Raw genomic sequence first — 15,198 nt, forward strand, 5'->3', positions numbered from 1 at the left:
CAGCCCTGATGCTGGCTGTGATGGGCAGCTTGGCTCATGCCAGGCCTGGGCTGTGTGTGCTGCCATAGTGCCTGTGCCTGTTCAGTCATGGTACGTGCCAGGGCCTTGGGGAGGTCCCAGCAGAAGATGGCCAAGGTGATGAGAACCATGTCTCCTGCTGCTTGGTCCTCCTCACCTGCTCCTCTCCCAGCAGCATCAGGCTGTCTCCTGATGCCAGCCCCCAGCAGCTGGTGAACACCTTCCACCTGCCCTCCGGCGTGGGGGCCACCTGTGTGCTCAAGACGGCCTTCAACAACACACTGGACCAGCCTATGCAGACCCTCAACCTTGACAGCAACGAATCCAAGATGCTGGCAGCCAAGTACTTCGATGCCATGTGCATTGACTCCTTCACTCAGGGCCTGCCACTCTCCAACTTTGTGCCACCGCCACCATCCCCGGCCCCTTCTGACTACCCTGTCTCTGTGGATGAGGACGTGCTCCGTGCCTGGAACTCCACAACCTTCTCCTCCGCCGTTAAAGGTATCACTTGTGCTTGGTGCTTGTCTCTGGGCCAGGGGTTCATCTCCAGCAGGGAGATGATCTATCCTTCCCCAGGAGCAGCTCTAGGGACCCCTGGAAGTGCCTGTCAGTTTGGCCTGGCCACAGCAGAGCATTGCTGGGCTGAACTTCTGGCTCAGGGCCGGTGCTGGCCCTGGAGCACCACTCCCTGTTCTGCCCCAGCAGTGCCAGCGGAGCTCCCTGGGACAGTGACACCATTGAGAGCCCTGTGGCCAGTCGTGCGTCACCCTTGCTGGGCTGGCTGCTTGGTCCCCAGTCATTGTCTTCTCCAGCCACACTCCATGCCCTCTCTCTGAACTGTTTCTGTCCTCCAGAGTTTTTCCCCATGTCTATCTCTTGGTCCCTCTCTGTCACCAGGACACAAAAGCCCTCTCACAGACCAGCTCTGGCCCAGCGGGAGCTGACACCAGTGGAACAGTGTTCCCTCCCTTCCCAGCTGGGACCCCTCAGCTGAGCACTCCGCCACCCCCACATTGTCCCAGGCAGCTGGGGCAGGCAGGAACCTGCCTGTGAGCTGCCCTCTCTGCTCCTCAGAGACCATGACCTCGGCCCCTGCCCTGCCCCGCATTGTCCATGAGCCCATCAAGTGCACGTGCTCCATGCAGGGGACTGGCTTCTCCTGCCCCAGCGGTGTAGGGGGTCACCCCCCACAGATGAAGGTGGTGACAGGGGACATCCTGGCAGACATCACAGGGCGCAACGTCTCCGAGTATCTGCTCTACACCTCAGACCGCTTCCGGCTGCACAGGCAAGAGGGAAGACTGGGAGTGTCTGCTCTGTGCCATGGAGCAGGGGTGGGGGACCAGGAACTTGGGGACACTTGCCTGGGGTGCTGATGGGAGCCAGGGTCATGCTCAAGGAGGACCCTGCTCCCAGAGGTGGGAGACAGTGGTCACAGCTTTTTGGCGGTGCCTTGTCCCACAGGTACGGGGCACTCACCTTCGGCAACATCCAGAAATCCATCCCGGCCTCCTTCGGGGCCAGGGCTCCTGCCACGGTGCGCAAGATCGCTGTCCGGAGAGCGGCCCAGGTGGGACCACGCTGCGCCCCGCAGGAGCTGGAGGATGGGTGGGCAGTGGCAGCCGTGGCCTGTGTGGGGAGGAGAAGGGGGCAGGCTGCAGTGCCTGCACAGCAGGGCCCCTCGCCCATGGCTCTGTCGCAGCACTCTCCACCGAGGGGTTGAGGGGACTCGCTTTGCAGCTCCTGCCCGGCATGCTCAGCAGTGGGCTGCTCTCCTCACAGCCATGAGCCTGCCCTGCGGCTGTCCTGTCCCATCCCATCCCACCCTTCCAGTACCTCTGCCACGGGCCCAGCTCTCTTGCCACCTCCCACCCCTCTTCTCTGCTTCTCCAGGTCTTCTACAACAACAAGGGCTATCACAGCATGCCCACCTACCTCAACGCTCTCAACAATGCCATCCTGCGAGCCAACTTGCCCAAGAGCAAAGGCAACCCTGCTGCCTATGGTGAGGACCTTGGAGACGTTTAAGGGCAGAAGCTACAGGGCATGGTCCAGCCAGGCTCTAAAGTGCAGTGTTCCCCCTTGGACCAAGCAGACTAGTGCCCATTTGAGGCAAGGGAGTCACACAAGCAGGCTCTGCGCTGGGGCAGAAGCTCCCGAGGTGCTGCCAACTGGCACCTGGACTTGCAGTGTGTCCGAGGATGCTCTTTGCCAGCTGGTGCGGGAGGGCACAGCCTTGAGGTGCTCAGCTGCTTCAGGCAGCTCAGCTCCTGCCAGGCTGCAGAGGGAACCTGTCCTCTTGCTCAGACCCAGAACCAGGCAGGCTGGGGGCAAGATTTTCTGTCCTGAGACAGTTTCATGCTTCTATGTTCCTTCTTGGGCTTTCCTGCAGGCATCACGGTCACCAACCACCCCATGAACAAGACGAGCGCCAGCCTGTCCCTGGATTACCTGTAGGTCCAGGGAGCGGGCTTGAGGGAGGGTGCCCGTCCTGTGGGGGGCAGGGAGCTCCCCTCTGCATTTTTCAGGGGAGCGCTGAGGCTTCTGCCCTGCAGGCTGTGTCAGGGGGAGCGGGTGGTGGTGACGTGGAGGTCCCTGGGCCGTGTCCTGCCCTATGCACAATGACTGTCCCATGGCAGGACAGGTGACCCTGCCCCAGGCAGCTGAGGGCAGCTGCTCTCCTCCTTGCTCCCCATTCAGCCTGCAAGGCACGGATGTAGTGATTGCCATCTTCATCATTGTGGCCATGTCCTTCGTGCCAGCCAGCTTTGTGGTGTTCCTGGTGGCCGAAAAGGCCACCAAGGCCAAACACCTGCAGTTTGTGAGCGGCTGCGACCCTGTCATCTACTGGTTGGCCAACTACGTGTGGGACATGGTGAGTAGGATGCATGGCCCCACTGAGTGAGCCCCCAGGGCCGTGTGAGTGGATGGTCACAGAAGTTTCTGTTTTCTCAAGCTGAACTACCTGGTGCCGGCCACATGCTGCATCATCATCCTGTTCGTGTTCGACCTCCCGGCATACACCTCTCCCACCAACTTCCCCGCCGTCCTCTCCCTCTTTCTGCTCTATGGGTACGTTGGTCAGGGTGCACTGGTGGGTCCCTCTGGTGCCCCGTCTGCACTGTGGCTACATGGGCAGGACCTGGGCTTGGGGCTGCCCACCTGGCTGAGGTTCTGCAGCTCCTGTAGCTGGTGGCCTGCAAGAGCTGGGGTTGGAGAGCCCGGGGAGGATGGGAGGATGGGGCTGGGAGAGGGGCAATCCCAAGGCTCAGTGGTTGGTGCTGCCCAGTCCCTCTCGTGCCATGCTGATGTGTGCTCCTGCCACTCGCCTTCCCAGCTGGTCCATCACTCCCATCATGTACCCTGCCTCCTTCTGGTTCGAGGTGCCCAGTTCTGCCTATGTCTTCCTCATCGTCATCAACCTCTTCATCGGCATCACAGCCACTGTCGCCACGTTCCTGCTGCAGCTCTTTGAGCATGACAAGGTACAAGAGACACAGCTCTGCCTGGGGCTGCCAGGAAGGGAGAAGCTGCCATCAGGTCAGGGGACAGCTCAGGCTGGGAGAGACCTCAGGAGGTCTCTGCTCGCAGCAGGGTCAGCTGTGAGAGCTGACCAGGCTGTATCTTGCTGGGGATCCTGATCCTACCACGTGCTCACAGTCCTCAGGGGTGTTCCTGATGGTCGTGTCCTCTGCCTGTCCCCACAGGATCTGAAGGTGGTGAACAGCTACCTGAAGAGCTGCTTCCTTGTATTCCCTAACTACAACCTGGGCCATGGCTTGATGGAGATGGCCTACAATGAATACATCAACGAATATTATGCCAAGATTGGTATGGCTGCTCATTCCGTCCTTCCCTTGCTCCAGGGCATGTGGACATCCCACAGGGATGGCACATCCCCTCCACCTGCCCTGTGGGGCTTCCCAAGGCCCAGAGTAACCTGGAGCAAAAAGCCAGGGGGTGTGAACTAGACTAGGGCGCAGGAAGAAACACAGTTGTCAGTCAGCTCTGGTGTAGTGCCAGTGATGCTGAAAATGGTTCCTTGGGCCATCCCAAATAGCAGCCCCACGGGGAGAGGAGGTTGTGAGCCCCGGCAGAGTTGTGCATTGCTGCTGGTGTGGCACACTGCCTGTGGCGGGGCTGTGATGGGGCTGTGGTGGCCACGGGGAGGTTGAGCTGTGGTAGGAGGGATGGAGACTGCAAGGGCTCTTTCCTTCCAAACGTGGTCTCTCGCAGGGCTGCGCTGCCCAGACAAATGGAGTGTTTTGCTACTCACAGCTTCAGCTTGTCCTCAAAAACCTCTTGCTGTTCTCTACTTCTCAAGCAGCTTCTGCATATAACCCAGGTGCTGCTGGCATCATGAGGAGAAATTTTGGGGCAGGATCTGACAAATCCATCCAATACCCACTCTCAGTTGGGTTGATGCATCCTGCTGAGGTCGGAAAGTTGCAGGATGATTTCAGCAGCACATGTGCTGTGAATGGAAAGCTTCGTGACCAGCCCTGGTGACAGCAGCACTGACCATCACAGGCAGCTGCCACAGGGGAAGGCACACAGGAGCAGGACAGTGTCATTGTCACAGGCCAGCTCAAGATGTATGACCAGGTTGTCCCCACAGGAAGGTGTCTCCAGCTGCTCTCTCCTCTTTCTCCCACTCAGGGCAGTTTGATAAAATGAAATCGCCCTTTGAATGGGACATCGTGACGCGGGGCCTCGTTGCCATGACAATCGAAGGCTTTGTTGGCTTTTTCATCACCATCATGTGCCAGTACAACTTCTTCCGGAAGCCCCAGTGAGTGCAGCTGGCAAGTGGGGCTCAGGCTGGGTGGGGCTTTGCCATCGGGACCCCTTAGCTCAAGGTTGTCCCTGCAGTGGGTGCGCACTGGGGAGCTGCCCGTTCCCAGCAGGGATGCAGGCAGGCGGCTCCCATGCCTGCATCCCCACTCTGCCTGTGCGCCCTCCCACAGGCGGCTGCCTGTCTCCACCAAACCCATCGAGGATGACATTGATGTGGCCAACGAGCGGCACCGTGTCCTGCGTGGCGATGCTGACAACGACATGCTGAAGATCGAGAACCTCACCAAGGTACAGCAGCAGGGCAGTGGCGGTGGGGGACGCGCCGGGGCTGGAAGGAGGCACCTCGGAGCCGTCCCATCCGAGGGACGTGGATCGGGGCTGGGGGCCCGGGTGCCTCCCTGCAGCTGAGCCCCCATCCCCTGCCCCACCAGGTGTACAAGTCCCGTAAGATTGGGCGCATCCTGGCCGTGGACCGGCTGTGCGTGGGTGTGCGGCCTGGGGAGTGCTTCGGGCTGCTAGGTGTCAACGGCGCGGGCAAGACAACCACCTTCAAGATGCTGACGGGGGATGAGAGCACCACGGGCGGAGAGGCCTTTGTTAATGGGCACAGGTTGGGGGCCACGGGCTGGGTGGGAGTTGACTGCCTGCTGTCTTGGGAATGCGATGGGTTCTGCCTGGGGGTCTCCCAGGATGAAGCAGTGTGAATCTGCCCATGTGGCTCTGTGAGACTCTGCAGCCCTGTGGGCTGTGGGCTGACCGTCATCTGGGGGGTGGCAAGTGACAGCAGCTTTTGGCCAAGACTGCCTTTGTGGGTTACCAGGTAGAAGATGCTCCAGTGAAGGCACATGAAAGGAGGGTAAACAATGGGGTGCTCCAGAAAAGCAATTTCTTTTCCCCATGGCCCTTCATCCTCTCCTACAGCATCCTGAAGGAGCTCCTGCAGGTCCAACAGAGCTTGGGTTACTGCCCTCAGTTCGATGCGCTCTTCGATGAGCTGACAGCCCAGGAGCACCTGGAGCTCTACACCCGCCTGCGTGGCATCCCCTGGAAGGATGAGGAGAGGGTAGGGCTCTGGGCGGGTGACTGTCAGCATGCATGGGATGGCCCTGTGCCGTGGGAATGGCATCTCCCCAGGTACCAGTGGGGATCTGAGCCAGTGGTGCCACCCTGATGGCAGTGCCACCCCAGTGAAATGCCCACGTGGGGTGCTGGGGCTGGGCACACGGGCTCACAGGCCCCTACTCAGAGCTGTGCCAGGGGCTGCCATGGGTCTCCCCTGGCTGGCACATTGCTTGTGGTCCTCTTGGCAACTGGTCCACTTGTCCACTGCTCTCTGCCAGCTCTGCCAGCCCCGTGGCCTTGGCAGGTGACAGCAGCCGTCCGCACCTTGCAGGTGGTCAAGTGGGCACTGAAGAAGCTGGAGCTGACCAAGTACGCTGACAAGCCCGCCAGCACCTATAGCGGAGGCAACAAGAGGAAGCTGTCCACAGCCATCGCCCTGATCGGATACCCAGCCTTCATCTTCCTGGTGCGTCTTGGGCCCCAGCACCCTGCCTCTGGGTCCTCCTCCCACCCCCTGTGTCCCTGGGGCTGGCGCTGGGCTGGGGTGGAGACATGACCCTGGGTGGGAGTTGCCTGTCCCCAGCTCTGCCAAAGTCTCCTGGGGTGTGGGGTGGTGTTCTGAGCTGGGCTTAGGACAGGGAGGGGGTGGCAGGGTCCTCCCAGGGGCTGGCGTGTCTGAGGGCGCTGTCTGTCCTGCAGGATGAGCCCACCACAGGGATGGACCCCAAGGCACGGCGCTTCCTCTGGAACCTCATCCTGGACGTCATCAAAACGGGTCGCTCCGTGGTGCTTACGTCCCACAGGTCTGGGGGGGGACTTCTGGCTGCACCCGTGATGCCTCCTAGCACCTGGGGTGCTGTGTGGGCAGGCGGGGGCTCTCTGGTGCCGGGGGGATGGCACTCGGCAGGGGCATGGGGAACGGGGGGAACCCAGGATACCCTCTGTCACCTTCTCCCATCACTGGTGGTGGGGCCACAGCACCCGGGTGATGGCGTGGGGAGCTCAGCTCTCAGCCTGCCCCGGCCCCCAGTGCTGTTCCCCCACGCCACCCTGCTGAACCTGCCCTGTCTCCCCAGCATGGAGGAGTGCGAGGCGCTCTGCACCCGCCTGGCCATCATGGTGAACGGGCGCCTCAAGTGTCTTGGCAGCATCCAGCACCTGAAGAACCGGTAAGAACCCGGCGGGGGCCCAGCACCCTGTGTGCACTGTGGGGCGGGAGGGGGCCAGGCCCCCACGGCATGGTGACGGTGTGGCACCTGCAACAAGGTGTCAGCCCTTCATGGGGGTGATGCTTCGGAGGGTGGGCAGGGAGGGGGTGGGCTCACTTGGCTGTCCTGGCACTGTTCTGGTGGCATTCTGGAGCATTCTCCCCTCCCGTGAGGTCGGCCGTTCCCTGCAGAGCTGCGGGGGTCGGGGGGCAGGTCCTCACGGGGTCCCTTGTCCCTGTGCAGGTTCGGCGATGGCTACATGATCACAGTGCGCACCAAGTCCAGCCTCAATGTCAAGGAGGTGGTGAGGTTCTTCAACCGCAACTTCCCTGAGGCTGTCCTCAAGGTGAGCTCCCTGCAGTGGTGGTGCCAGCCCCCACCTTTGGGCACAAGCAGCCTTCTTCCCCCAAGGGACACCTGTGGGACCCGCTGCGGGGTGATGGGAGGGCGTCTGGGAGTCACGGGTGTCACCTCCATGTCCCCTGCAGGAGCGGCACCACACCAAGGCCCAGTACCAGCTTAAGTCGGACCAGATCTCACTGGCGCAGGTCTTCAGCAAGATGGAGCAGGTGGTGGATGTGCTGGGCATCGAAGACTACTCTGTCAGCCAGACCACGCTGGACAACGTGAGAGTGGGGACAGTGTGGGCAGCTGGATGCTTGTCCCCAGGGAGGGTGGCTGTGCCGAGGCGTGGCTGTGTCAAAGTGCCCATCAGAAACCACCTTTGGGGCAGGAGGTGGAGCTAGCTGGGGTGCATGGTGGCAGGCACAGCCCCATGGATGTGCTGGGGCCTGTGTTCAATGGTGCAGATGGCAGGCAAGGGGCAGCCAGGGTGTGGAGGTGCTCACAGGGGTCCCTTGCAGCCTCCTGCCCCTTATCCATCCCCCAGGTGTTTGTGAATTTTGCCAAGAAGCAAAGTGACAACCTGGAGCAGCAGGAGACAAGCCCCAGCTGTGCCCTGCAATCGCCCCTGGAGCGTGTGCTGAGCCTGCTGCGCCCCCGGGCGGCCCCCACAGAGCTGCGGGCCCTTGTGGTGGAGGAGCAGGAGGACCTGGAGACCGATGACGAAGGCCTCATCAGCTTCGAGGAGGAGAGGGTGAGAGGTTGTCCCTAGATATGGGTGTCCCTGGTCCCAGCTGTGTCCCTGCTTAGGACACTGGGGCTGGGTGCTGCAGTGTCGGGTCTCGTCGAGGGAAGGGAACACGGTGGGGCCAGGGATGGACCAGAGAGCTGTCTGGGAGGGGCGGCTGCTGGCCCCAGCAGCACAGAGTGTGCTGGGCAGTGCGGGCAGCCCCTGCTCAGCCCAGCCTCTGAGCCCTGCCTGTCTCTGCCCACAGGCTCAGCTCTCGTTCAACACGGACACGCTGTGCTGAGGCCCCGGCAGCAGCCATGTCCCCTGGCTGTGAAGCCACTGAACCCTTTTGGCCTCTCCCCTCCCTTCACCCCGTCAAGCAGAGCTGCCATGGCCGGTGGCACATGCCAGGGAGGACATGGCGAGTACTGTGCCGGCCTGGACGGACCTTGCGAGCCACTACCCCCTGGGTGGCCTTTGTCCCCTTCAGCTCTGGGGCAGTGTCACTGCATGGTGCCGGGGGCCACTGTCCTCAGCTGGCTCACCCAGGCAGCGTGTGCCACGGACGGAGACTGTGCAGAGAAGGACACGGCTTGGTGCCAGCACCACCAGCCCCACGCACCTGGTAGCAGACGAGGCTTGTGAGCGATGCCTTTGGTTGGACACCCACGTTGCTCCTACCCCGAGGACCCTTGGCTGAGGGACACCCTCCCCCCGCACTGCCAGCACTGGCACCACCCCAGGCCTGGCCCTGGCAGGACAGGAGGAAGGACAGCTGCTTTCGCCTTGTTTCCATCGCTCCTGGCTTGGCGCTTGCCCTTGGCACTGTGTGCAGCTCAGGCTCCAGCACCGCAGGGGCAGGAGCTCTGGTGCTTCACCTACAGTTCATTTCTGTCACTGACGGGATGTCACCAGCGATCTCCAGCCTGCCTGAGACGGGGGCCTTGGCCCTGCTGCTGCCTGCTGCCCACCTGTGCTGCTGCCAGCCGTGGGCTGCCAGCGCTGTGGCCCTGCCTGGCCTTGCCATGCCTGTGCGGGGCACTCGGCACCATCCCCAGGGCCGGGCAGCAGCGCCCCTGCAGAGGGGCACGTGGTGGGGCAGAGGGGTATTTCACAGGGTATTTCACACGCTGGCACCAGCTGTTTCTCCCCTCTGCCCCCAACCACGTCCCTCCTCCCAGAGCCCCTCACCCTCCTGCCTGCCCTCACTGGCCACTTCCCCCACCACAGGGCACTGCTGCAGCTCTACCACCTTTCTGCTGTGTCCCCTTCCTTGTCCCCCTTGCCCTGGCACTCATTGTTCCGTGTCTGGCCCTGTACAGGAGCCACCTGCACTGTTTTCTTATTGTTGGGTCACTGGTGGTTCTGGGACAGCGATTGCTACACCCCAGGATGGTTTTTGAAGCTGGGAGGGGGTGGCCTTGAGGTACAGGGACAAGACGGCCTGGCTGAGTGCTGGCGCAACCTGGCAGTGGTGCCTGGGGTGGTGGGGAGGGGACAATGGACTGTGGCAGTGGGGCTGGCAGCGTCAACAGGGCCAGCAGCGGGTGCCCCTTGGCCAGCAGTGCCCCTCCTTTCTGCAGAGGGTCCTGCTGCTTTGTCACCCGTGGGGGCTGTACCCGGCACCCGTAGCCCAGCAGCACCCCACAGCTCTCCAGCACCCCGTGGCCGTGCCCAGAGAGGGGGTGATGGCAGGGCCTGTGACACTGACCCTGACCAGCCACCCTGTGGGTACCCCAGGCTTTTGCAGCACCCTGGGGTGGCCGTGCACACTCCCCGCTCCTTCCCGGGGAGCACCCAAGGCTGGGCTACCCGTGTATGTCCCCACTGCCCTTTCTGCCTCCCTGGCATGGGCTTGGCTGGAGGCCCCGCCTGGTTCCTGCCCCCCAGCCAGCGGGCAGCACCAGCCACCCCAGCTCGCTGCCACGGGGCAACACAACCCCTGGGGCCACCCCAGCCCCACTCAAGGGCACAGGCGCAGGGGCAGACCCAGGTGGCAGCTGACCCTCCTGCTGCCCCCATTCCCCCCCCCCCCCCCCCCCTCCCAGTCTTGCCAGTCCTGTATGCCACCTGCTATAGATTGTGATACAATATACAGTATTTTCAATAGGGGAAAAATTTGGGGGAGATGAGCTCTATTTTCAGATTTTTCAGACCATATTTTTTTTTAACGGCATACTGAAAACTGGCTGGTTCTGGCATGGGGTGGATGGCCCGGGTGGGCAGCACAGGTGCTCCCTTGCTGGGCACGCTCTGCCTTCCCAGGTGGGCGCTGTGAGGGACAAGCCAGCCTGGGGTTATTAGCCCTTTGCCACCAGGGAGAGGGGACAGTGTCATCTTTGGGTCCCCAGCTGTGACTTCAGTGGTGGCAGCCCAGGATGGGCATGGTGCCTGCTCTGGGCTCTGTCCTTGCCCTGTGCCTGCCCTGCCGCTCAGGGCTCGGGTATGGCGCTGGCCCCCTGGGCACAGAGCCCCCCCAACCCCAGCCCGCCCATCCACAGAGTTGCCTCTACCTGCTGCCGTGCCGCTGTCCCCATGCCCTGTGGCTTTTGATGGTCGATGGAGATGCTTTTGTGCCCCCAGTATGGCGTGCCCACACAGTCTGGGTGGCCACAATGGCCTCCCTGCCCTGGGCCTGGGCCTGTCCAGGCACAAACCCCGCCTGGGGGCACCCTGAGGGTGGGAGCAGGAGGGCATTGCCCCAGGGCAGGGGTGGCTGCTGCCTTAACACTATTTCGCTTCGTTGAGTTCAGCCCCACTTCCCGCCTCGCCTCCCTCTGCACGTCCTTGGCCACCAGCCATGGGCACAGCGCCGGTGCCATGCACGGCCCCAGGCACGGGGCACCCCGAGGGGTGGGAACGCCTTGGAGGAGCCTGTACATTGCAAGCAAAAGAAACAAAAAAAATGAAATGTGAAAATAATGATCGTTTTAAATAAAAAATAATAACTGGAGCCAGCATGGCTGCTGGAGTGCCAGGGTTGGGTGCCCAGGGAGGGACCAGGCTGAGCAGGGGGCTCACACTACCCTGGGGTGGGGGTACTGGAGCCTGCTATGGGCAAAAGGCACAACATAGGGCCATGCCCAGTGCTCGGCATCTTCCAGCGTGGCGGTGGGGCTGGCGGGGGGTGCAAAGCCCCACAGGACACTGGCAGCACAGGCAGGGGGCCCAGGCAGGAGCTGCTGCAGCTGGCGATGCTGCGAGCAGGCCTGGGGCTGGCAGCAGCAGCGGTGGCCGGGGCCCCACGGCAGGGCGTCCCCGGCTTCGCCGTGGGGCCAAGCGTGGGTGGGAGCGGGTGCACCCCGGGGAGGAATGTGGGCTGGGAGGGGCCGCGGCTCCAGCACGGGTGCTCACACCACAGCCACCACTCCGCCGGCAGCCACCACCCAGCATGGCCGAGAAACCTCAAATCCAGCTCTTCGTCAAGGTGAGGGGGGTCACGGGGGCCTGGGGTCCCCCTGGCCGGTGGGCACTGCTGGCTGGCACTCCTGGCATCGCTGGGCTGGGGTAGCCCAGCCGTCCCTGCCCGCCATAGTGCCCAGGCATGGGGCCCTGGGCAGGCAGTGGGCAGCTCAGGGCTCTACTCCAGAGCACAGCATGCTGCTGCCTGTGCCCCATGTCCTGGGGGCTGCTGGGCTGCAATGCCCCCCCCCGAGCAGGGCCCCTGCCCCGCAGCCCGGCCACCACAGCACCTGCCTGCCTGCACCGGCAGGGCCCTTCCCAGCCAGCGCCTGGCCAGGGCAGTCTGTCCGGCTGCGCAGGGAAGGACGGGGCTCGCCTGGGATCACACCTTGGGGCGACGGGGCCACTAGCACGGCCATCGCCCTCCTCCAGCACAGCCCCTGCCATGCTGGGCTGTCCTGACCCACAGCTGCCCCCAAGCCGCTGCCCCCTCGGCCCTGCAGGGCTCGGGCAGCCTGGGGGCCCCAGGTCCCCCAGGGTTGCCAGGGCCAGCACCCGCTGTGCCACGCAGGCTGCTCTGGGGTGGGGCATCGTGGGCCCAGGAGCAGGTGGGGGCCAGGGGCTGGCACCCTGCCTGGGTTAGCAGGTGCCACACACTGCCAGTGCTGCTCCCTGGCTTGCGGCTAGCCTGGGGTGGTGTGTGCCCTGCCACCCTCACCCTGCATGTACCGGTGGGGGCCTGGCCAGCGCTGTTCCCACCACAGCCAAGCTGGGGCAAAGGGGCAGCTGAGCTCTCCCTCTCTGCCTGCAGGCAAGCGAGGACGGGGAGAGCATGGGGCACTGCCCCTTCTGCCAGCGGCTCTTCATGGTGCTGCTGCTCAAAGGGGTGCCCTTCACCCTCACCACCGTGGATGTGAAGAGGTGAGTTGTGACCCCCCACTCACCATGGGCATTGCCACCATGGGGCCAGGGCCACGGGCAGGGTGGGACAGCCTTGCCCTGGCACACTGATGGGGAGGTGGTAGGTCCCCAACACTTGGGCAGAGGAGCGAAGGGTGGGTTCTGTGGGACACGTGGAGCCTGTTGTACCCTCCCACAGCTGCCCACTGCTGCCTGAGGAACGTTGGCAGAGCTGCCGTGGACACCCACGGAGGCAGGGGCAGCCTAGGGGTACCACCTCGTCCCTTTGCCCAGGACACATGTGTGCACACACACATGCAGTGCCCTGCAGAGCCCTGGGCACTGCAAGGCGTCAGCATCTGTTCCCATCTCCCACAGGGCACCGGACGTGCTGAAGGACTTTGCACCAGGTGCCCAGCTGCCTGTTTTGCTCTACAACGGCGAGCCTAAGACTGACACCGTCACCATCGAGGACTTCCTGGAGGATCACCTGGCCCCCCCCATGTCAGTGGCTGGCGCTGCCCCAAGATGGGGCAAGGGACCAAAGAGGGGCAGGACAGGCTAAGGGGGGGTGGGGGGAGAGGCAAGCAGCACATAATACTGCCATCCCCTGCCCCCTTCTCACCTGTGCCCACGTCCCCGCAGGTTCCCCAGCCTGGTCCCACAGTACAGGGAGTCAAGCCTGGCTGGGAATGACATCTTCCACAAGTTCTCCACCTTCATCAAGAACCCATCGCCTGCCCAGGACGAGGGTGAGGAGTTGGGTGGGGGGGGAGATCCCTTGCAACCTCTCAGGTGCCACCAGCCTGATGCCTGGTCAGGTCACCCTGAGCCTTTCCAGCCCTCCCCTGCCCCAGGCCACAGCTGGGTCTCTTCAGGCACTGCCCCTCTCCACGCGGTCAGGTGGCCATGCCAGGGCTCTCCTGGGCGGGCAGGGGTGAGTGCCTGCCTGCACAAGGCAGGAAGATGGCAGGCAGGCACTGTCTGGGCACAGGGATGGGCTGGCAGGAGGCCATGGCAGACCCGCGGGCCTGCAGCGGGCCTGTGCCCTGATGCAGTGGCGCTGCTGCCCTCCCCGCAGCGCTGCAGCGGAACCTGCTGCGGGCCCTGCTGAAGCTGGACGAGTACCTGAGTGCCCCCCTGGAGTATGAGCTGGCCCGTGACCCCCACCTCCGGGCCTCCCAGCGCCGCTTCCTTGATGGGGACCAGCTCACGTTAGCCGACTGCAACCTGCTGCCCAAGCTCAACATTGTTCAGGTGAGCGCAAGCACTTGGTGCCATGTCCCCACCCTCGGCCCAGCTTCTCGATGTCATCGGCCCCATGCTCTCACCTCCTGCTGGGTGCTTGCAGTAAACCCCAGCTCTTTTGTCAACCCCTTTATCACCCTGGTGCCCATCTGGCACAACCCTCCCCATGACCCCTGCCCAGCATGGTGCTTTGCCACGGATCTCACTCCCCTTGGCATCCCTTTGTCCCATGCAGTGCCTGAGATGTCCCCTAGCCCCCTGTCACCCTTCCTGGCTGGCTCCTGCCCATAAATACCACCGCCCAGCTGCAGGGCCCTCCTTGGCACACCACAGGCACACGGTGCTGGGCAAGGGCTCACCCCGTTTCTGCTCACAGGTCGTGTGCCAGCATTACCGCCGCTTCGGGATCCCCAAGGACCTGCAGGCTGTGTGGCGCTACCTCAATAGTGCCAACGAAACCAAGGAGTTCAAATACACCTGCCCCAACAGCGAGGAAATCGTGCAAGCCTATCGCTCCGTGGTCCGGTTGCCACAGTGAGCCAGGCATGCGCCCAGGTGGACACAGGACCAGGGTCGGGAAACAGGCCAGCGCCCACCCTGGTCCTGCCATGACCACCACAGTCCTGCCTGCACACACGTGGGAGGGCAGAGAGCATGAGCTGCGCCCCTGGCACCCAAATTCCCCCTGCTGGCACCCCTGCCACGGTGCCAGCAGCAATCTGCACCACCCCGAGCCTGCAAACGCATTCTCACCTCTTGTGCCACCCGCTCTGCCTGGCCAGGACCCCTGTGACCTGCCCTGTGGTCCCTCAAGCATCAGGATGGGTGCAAGGGGGCCACAGCCACAGGCACCATCTGTATCAAATCTGGGCAATGCTGAGGGTAAGGGCAGGAGCTGGGGAGGAAAAGCTGCCCAGAGCAGAGGGCTGTGGGGCAGAGAGGGCAGTGCTCTGCAGCACCCATCCCAGCAGACTCCCTCGGAGACATGCTGTGCCACCCGCCAGCTGAGCGAGCCAAGGCAGGGCTGTGCCAGGGCAGTGTGCACCGCAGGATGCCCTGAGGAGCTGCACGGGGTGAGAACTGGCACAGGCATGGCAGAGGCCTGAGAACGGAGCCGGCGGGACGGCACGGGTGGCGGACATGGCCAGCCCCATCATCCTGGGTGAGGGGAGAGCACTGTCCTCCAACAGCAACTAGGAAGCTCTCAGGAGCAGATCTGGGAGAGGGATGGGGGTGAAGCGGGGCAAGTCCAAGCCATGTATCAGAGCTCCTGGAAATCAATAAAGGCTTTGCAAGTGAGACAAGCGTGAGTCTGGAGTGAGCAGCCCCAGCAGCTCTCCTTCCTTGCAGGGCTTTGCATCAGATCCCCCAGTTCTCTCCCAGTGCCTAGCAACGGCTGGGCCATTCTCCCAGCTCTCCACCGGGCTGGGGAGGCTCCAACCACTCACCCACTAGCCCACTGGCACAAAGCTGGCAGGAAACTGAACT

General features: G+C 63.2%; 2 protein-coding genes across 7 annotated transcripts in view; both read left to right on the forward strand.

The window, feature by feature from the left end:
* ABCA2 (ATP binding cassette subfamily A member 2) overlaps positions 1-8,564 on the forward strand; it is a 34,139-nt gene extending 25,575 nt beyond the window's left edge. For 4 of the 6 annotated variants that reach the window (XM_074923801.1, XM_074923806.1, XM_074923803.1 and 1 more), the window contains 20 exons: positions 191-522; positions 1,096-1,309; positions 1,486-1,591; positions 1,915-2,026; positions 2,414-2,474; positions 2,722-2,896; positions 2,978-3,093; positions 3,359-3,506; positions 3,729-3,852; positions 4,681-4,813; positions 4,989-5,106; positions 5,250-5,428; positions 5,740-5,881; positions 6,212-6,346; positions 6,580-6,683; positions 6,957-7,049; positions 7,332-7,434; positions 7,577-7,714; positions 7,978-8,184; positions 8,426-8,564. In XM_074923801.1, coding sequence (XP_074779902.1) covers positions 191-522; positions 1,096-1,309; positions 1,486-1,591; positions 1,915-2,026; positions 2,414-2,474; positions 2,722-2,896; positions 2,978-3,093; positions 3,359-3,506; positions 3,729-3,852; positions 4,681-4,813; positions 4,989-5,106; positions 5,250-5,428; positions 5,740-5,881; positions 6,212-6,346; positions 6,580-6,683; positions 6,957-7,049; positions 7,332-7,434; positions 7,577-7,714; positions 7,978-8,184; positions 8,426-8,461 — 2,776 coding nt within the window. In that variant the 3' untranslated portion in view covers positions 8,462-8,564. The remainder of the gene's footprint in view (positions 1-190; positions 523-1,095; positions 1,310-1,485; positions 1,592-1,914; positions 2,027-2,413; positions 2,475-2,721; positions 2,897-2,977; positions 3,094-3,358; positions 3,507-3,728; positions 3,853-4,680; positions 4,814-4,988; positions 5,107-5,249; positions 5,429-5,739; positions 5,882-6,211; positions 6,347-6,579; positions 6,684-6,956; positions 7,050-7,331; positions 7,435-7,576; positions 7,715-7,977; positions 8,185-8,425) is intronic. The other 2 variants (XM_074923802.1, XM_074923804.1) reach the window with 1 other exon arrangement.
* A 2,555-nt stretch (positions 8,565-11,119) lies between these two features.
* Positions 11,120-15,090, forward strand: CLIC3 (chloride intracellular channel 3). Its single transcript, XM_074923807.1, has 6 exons — positions 11,120-11,587; positions 12,374-12,483; positions 12,841-12,966; positions 13,108-13,214; positions 13,544-13,719; positions 14,087-15,090. The coding sequence occupies exons 1-6, from the start codon at positions 11,120-11,122 to the stop codon at positions 14,246-14,248; spliced, it is 1,149 nt and encodes a 382-aa protein (XP_074779908.1). The 3' UTR covers positions 14,249-15,090.
* The last annotated feature ends 108 nt before the right edge of the window (positions 15,091-15,198 follow it).

Source organism: Athene noctua, chromosome 20, assembly GCF_965140245.1.
Source record: "Athene noctua chromosome 20, bAthNoc1.hap1.1, whole genome shotgun sequence".
Taxonomy (NCBI): domain Eukaryota; kingdom Metazoa; phylum Chordata; class Aves; order Strigiformes; family Strigidae; genus Athene; species Athene noctua.